This window comes from Natator depressus, chromosome 15 (genome assembly GCF_965152275.1).
Source record: "Natator depressus isolate rNatDep1 chromosome 15, rNatDep2.hap1, whole genome shotgun sequence".
Classification (NCBI taxonomy): Eukaryota; Metazoa; Chordata; order Testudines; family Cheloniidae; genus Natator; species Natator depressus.
In genome coordinates, this window is record NC_134248.1 from 26,705,877 (window position 1) to 26,711,876 (window position 6,000).

The following is a 6,000-nucleotide window of genomic DNA, read 5'->3' on the forward strand; positions in this document are numbered from 1 at the left end:
TGTATTTGCTTTTTTGGTGTGTCTGCTGCTGCCTGTTTGCGTACTTCCAGTTCCAAACGAGGTGTGTAGTTGACTGGTCAGTTCGTAATTTTGGTGTTCATAACTTTGAGGTTCTGCTGTATATCAATAAAGTGGTTTCCCCTAAAATAACCAATAGCATTCACTTATTGTTAAGAGCTGTATTTGTAATTAACCACAGTAATACAAAAGTTGAATATTTTATCAGATTTAAGGAGCTTACTTTCATATGATAGACCTTATACAAAACATAATTTGTCTGATTTTTCTGGATCGCTGAGCACCCACACATCCCACTGAATTCAAGGGAAACTTCAGGTGCTCAGTACACCTCTGAATATCAGGTCATCAGTTTCCTTTTCTGAGAACAGTTAAGGAAACAATTTTTTATTTAAATCTGAACTTTGAGAAGTTGTCCGCAAGTGTGGAAGCACCTTTGGTAATAAATTATTTTAAGCACAAAATTCCATAGTGCTTACTCACTACAGTATATAAAGCTGTAATGGGAAACAAAGAAGTTTCTCATGTTTCTTAAATAAGTAGTGAATAGAAATACTCTTTCTACTAGTGGTTCCCAAACTTGTTCCACTGCTTGTGCAGGGAAAGCCCCTGGCAGGCTGGGCCGGTTTGTTTACCTGCTGCATCCGCAGGTTTGACCGGTCACGGCTCCCAGTGGCCGCTGTTCACTGCTCCAGGCCAATGGGAGTTGCTGGAAGCAGCGCGGGCCAAGGGACGTATTGGCTGCCACTTCCAGCAGCTCCCGTTGGCCTAGAGCAGCGAACCACGGCCACTGGGAGCCGCGATTGGCCGAACCTGCGGACGCAGCAGGTAAACAAACCGGCCCGGCCCGCCAGGGGCTTTCCCTGCACAAGCGGCAGAACAAGTTTGGGAACCACTACTCTATACCAAGCATCTTTGTGCGTGTATAGCTATCTGTATGTATATATCTGTAGAAGTATATGAACTAGCCTCCTTCCTTCCCCCCCCCCCCCCGAAAAAACCCACATAAATATATATATTTATTTACACATACAATTCAGTCTCTGATTTTACATTTTTAGACCAATTGCTTTCAGTATTGAGGACATGATGGTAGAAGCCAGCTTTGTGTTGGCTACATTAGCTGACATTGAAAATAGGGAATCCTCTCAGCAATCTCTATGCCTTTCACAAAGACAGAAAAGGTAATGCAGTATTTAGGATTGTTTTGGTATTCTGCTCCTAAAGGTTGAACATCCATTGTCCTTTTTTGCAATTTCCAATTATGTTAGATTTGAGGTGGGAGGGAAGAGATGTACTGGTTCTGCTACAGCATTCATCACTATGGTAACTCATATTAGGGCATTTGCACACAAGTGAGATGTCTTATTGGATTAAAAGGATGATCAGGTTCAGATTAAAGAGCCTGACCAGAAGATGAAGAGCTGGTATGATAACTTGAGACCCAAGACAGTGCACCAATGAGGGGAGGGCACTCTTTCTGACTGGCTGCCTCTCCTATCCAGAGTACATAGCTATCTTTCCAATACTATGGTGGCACTTGTCACCATAATTTCTGACAGCCAATATGTGTTTAAAATACTGTTTCGTTGCCTGTGTCATCTTTCTCATTGCCTTTTCAGATCTCTCCCTATTTCTAGTTTGTGGGGAATGGCTTTCTGTAGATTTATATTACCTTCTCAAACCCACGCTTCAGTTTCATGAAGTGGACTGGTGCAATACCCTCTCCTTAGGATTACCAGAGGAGCCAGCATCAGGGACTTGCAGCAGAACAAACAGCAGCATTCTTACTATTGTCAGTTTTGCCTGGGATCCATGAAGCTTAGCTGGGGGGAAAGGTCACACTAGATGAAAGCCTAGTTCTAGAGTCATCATGCTTTTCATTAGCCATTTCTAATATCTATTTATTTATATGGTTTTATTATTTATCTAGTAAGACATCCAAAGTCAGGTTACAAATGTGTCTGTTAATCCCTCAGGCCTACCTTGATGAAGGCCCATGAAGATAATGCTGAAAATGTCTCAAACAATTCTGCAGATAATGATAATACAGAAACAATAGCTTCAAAAAAGCCTTGTTGGACTGGAAGAGCACATAGCAACAGGGAGTCACCTGTACAGTGCAGTAAACTTCTGTCAAAAGGAGATATTATTCCCATAATCTCAAAAAAAGACATGAACCTAGAAGTATTGGACATGAGTGCAGCAGGTGACATGAAAATTGTGGAGGAAGTAGAACCCTCATATTCTAATCAGTACAAGGTAAGAATGCCAAATCAAATCTACATTGTAAGCTAAAGAAAAATGAGTTTGGACCAGACAGCAAAATAATACTTTTAACTAGTACTTAAACTAGTATTGTTTAGAGGTGGGCAAACTACGGCCCGTGGGCCTGTCCTTCCCGGTCCTTGAGCTCCCGGCTAGGGAGGCTCGCCTCCCCTTGCTCTGCTGCCAGTGCTCTGGGCGGTGGGTTCTGCAAGCTCCTACTGGGCAACATGGCTGCGAGAGCTGCCAGCCGGCCCCGGGGCTCTAGACTGTGCAGCGACATGGCTGGCTCCGGCTGGGCAGCGCAGCTGCCAGTCCTGGTGCTCTGAGAGGCATGGTAAGGGGGCAGGGAGCTGGGGGGTTGGATAAGGGGCAGGGGGGTCCTGGGGGGCAGTCAGGGGACAGGAAGTAGAGGGTGGTTGGATAGGTGTGGGAGTCCCAGGAAGCCTGTCAGGGGGTGGGGGTGTGGCTAGGAGTCAGGGCAGTCAGGGGACAAGGAGTGGGGAGGGTTGGATAGGGGGTGGGGGGTCCCAGCAGGGGGTGGTCAGGGGATAAGGCGCAGGGAGGGGTTGGGTGGGTCCGGGGTTCTGAGGGGGCAGATACGGGGCAGGAGCCAGGCCTTTTGGGGAGGCACAGCCTTACCTACCTGGCCCTCCATCCAGTTTCAGAACCCCGATGGGGCCCTCAGGCCAAAAAGTTTGCCCACCCCTGGTTTAGTTACTACATGTAGCCCCATTTACCACACCACAGTGTTCAGTTCTATATAAATTGCTGTTTCAGTCAAGTTCAGTGCAACAATATGATTTTCAATATTTGTAGAATCTGCAGTTAAACAGTTCCCCTATAGACAGGTCCCCATGTACTTTGTAGTACAATGGACCCAAATTCTGTGGCAATGTTAATTCAGTCTACTGCCCCACAATGCCCTTTATTCTCCTTCCCTTCACACCTGCCTGTAGTTCGTATTTGAAAAAGTTCATCCACCACAGAATTATGTTTACAGGGATTTTTTGGAGTGAGGATTTTTTGCTATGCTGTACTTCCCAAGTTCCCATTATGTGGTCTAGGAGTCCATTTCAGCATCTTATTTCCTGTCCATTGTGTGTCAGGGAGTTGTGGGGAGGCGGAAAACAAGGACAGCTTGTAACTACTTCAGTGACGTATCTGCCTGATTCCTCACACCTTCGCTGTTGTGCTGTTCTCCAGATAGCCCTACTTAGCTGCTTATATTCGCTGGCTGCCCCTATGCCCTAGTTGCAAGTTGAACTCCAGCTCTGGCTACTAGACAACCACCCCACCCCCAACTGCCTATGCAATCCTATAGACAGCAAGCACTATAAGCCAATTAACTCCTCTTATGAGGAAAGCTAGAGAGCAAGAGGCAGCTTAAGGCAGTCCTGGTAATGCAAGAAGATAGAACAAGATGACAGGCTTTAGGTTTCAGCAAAATGGCAAATTTTGTAGGAAATCACTGACCTCCATATCATCATGGAAAAATTGTAGATTTCCTAGCTATGGAGTTGTGGGGTTCAACAGAGCCCTGCTTATGATGAATGGGATATTTCAGGTTTTACTTAAACTGAGGCAGTGAAATCAGCCGTACTCTATGCTTGATTCACTTTTTGAGGTTCTTCCATCATAAAGGACTAGAATTTTTTCTTCCTGTAACAGGTAAATTCCTGTGTAATCCACCAGGCCTTACCTGTAGATTTCTTACTAGTGAGCTTTATATGATGCCTATTGCTTTATGGATTTGAGAATATGCTTTAGTTAAGGTGACAGTAAAGTGGAAGCTACACTGGAAACTAGCACAAATAAAATCTGACTGGCTAGAACCTAAATCCCCTAAAAAAAAAAAAAAAAATCATTTCATACCAAAACAACTTCTAAAAAGAGCTTGATCTGTAAAGGAATATAAAGCTAGTTTAAAAATGCAATTGTTAATCTCTGTTATCTTAAACATATAATCAGTGTCTTTTCAAATCAAATTTTTCTCTTGTAATACTTATTGCTGAACAGCCACTGAACAGCCAGTCCCCATTTTACAGCGAGAGGAAGCAGAGGGAAGGTGACTTGTCCAGAGCCTCTCTATAGTTGAGTTGCTACTAGATACCAGCATTTCCAGATCTATGCTTGATCCTGAGCCATAATCCTTCCCTCTTTAGCTTATTTCCAACCCCCTGTGGGTGCTTGTTGGTTTCCATGGACCAAGATGGTCACAGTTCAGTGCTCTTGAGCAATTTTACTGTTGTTTGAGTGACTATTTAATCAAGTTGAATAGGTATGTATTCTGAGTCATGAATATGAGAAAATATAATTTAAAATTAAAAGTCCATGTTTCCTCTTGGATTTATTATTTTTCTCCCTTCCTACTCAGACCAGGATTTGAACCCAATTCTTCCTCCTCCACCCCTTAGAGGAAGACACCTATATGCTTCCTATTACCCCCACCTCATGCTCTGACCTGTTCCCCCCCCCCCCACCCCATTTTGCACAGAGAACCCTCACAGGAACATACACATGCCAGCAAACACCTGCCCACAGAGCCTTTTCAGTGTCTACTTTAAGGCAGTGGAAGGCTCCACAGTTATCACTACCAGTTAAAGTAGTGTCTGAAGATGCAGCAGTAAAATCAAGGACAGCAGCAGATGTCTTCACAAAAATGACAGATGTGCTTACTTACATCAGCTGCTTCTCTCCTCCTCTTGGGGGAGGAGTGGCTTGTCAATTATTTCTTCTGCCATCTGACCCGTTCCTTTCTACCCTTCTGAAAAGGTTTAGCAGTAGCTAAACCTGTTTCCAGAGGGCTGTGAAGACCACGTCTGCCAATGGCTTCTTCATTTCCATCTACCACACAAGTCTCTCTCTCTCTCTAGAAAGAGCTGTATATTCAAAAACTGTGTCCTATGCATACCATAGCTGCAGACAAGCATAATCTCTGCTTTTACATTTATGTAGTAATATTTTAAATATTTAGGATTTAAATATTCACATCTTTCCCCTGTTAAATTCAAACCTCTGAGGCAGCTTTATGTATAAGTTCAACTGTTTTCCCATATCTAGACTTTCAAATTTGCTTTGAAATACTGAATTAGTGGTTGCAATTAAATCAGTTGGCAAATTGCTATACACTGGTACACCTCTAATGACAGCTGGAAATATTTGTAGATGCTAAATGTGTTTGTCTACATTGGTTACTAAGGTTTTTTGTTGTTGTTTTTAAATAATGTGCTTGCCCGAAGGACTTAAATCAGCAGTAAAAAAAAAATCCCAGGAATATTTTATATGTACAAAAACTCACTTTATTAAATATTGCATTTTCCAGTTTCATTCACTTTTCTTTGGAGCAGTTTCATTTAAGGAGCAAGACGTCATCAGCCACACACTCCATAGTTTGGCCACAGCTAGTGATGTCGAAGACGATGTTGACAATGAGCAGCTCTCCCAAGTTGTTTAGGGATATGTAGTGCCTGTACAACCTTTCGCAGATGTTTAAATTGTCTTTATGCATGTAAAATACACTTTAATACCTAGTGAATAGCTACAGACTATTTTACAGAAAAACTTGTTGCAACACTTCCATTATGCAAGTTTCCTAGGGCTTTCTACTATTTTCAGATTACATAGAAATTAGAATAGTAAATAGAAACTGCTGTTATTTGTATTTTATATTTTAGCCTGTTACTAGCATTAAACTCAAAATCACTAACACCTAAG

The 6,000-nt window shown here is 42.8% G+C and overlaps 1 protein-coding gene across 1 annotated transcript in view; it reads left to right on the plus strand.

Moving 5' to 3' along the window:
• Window positions 1–5,816, plus strand: part of RAD9B (RAD9 checkpoint clamp component B) — a 21,995-nt gene extending 16,179 nt beyond the window's left edge. The window contains exons 9-11 of the mRNA XM_074972994.1: window positions 1,080–1,202; window positions 1,998–2,280; window positions 5,609–5,816. Coding sequence (XP_074829095.1) covers window positions 1,080–1,202; window positions 1,998–2,280; window positions 5,609–5,740 — 538 coding nt within the window. The 3' untranslated portion in view covers window positions 5,741–5,816. The remainder of the gene's footprint in view (window positions 1–1,079; window positions 1,203–1,997; window positions 2,281–5,608) is intronic.
• Window positions 5,817–6,000: the final 184 nt, after the last annotated feature.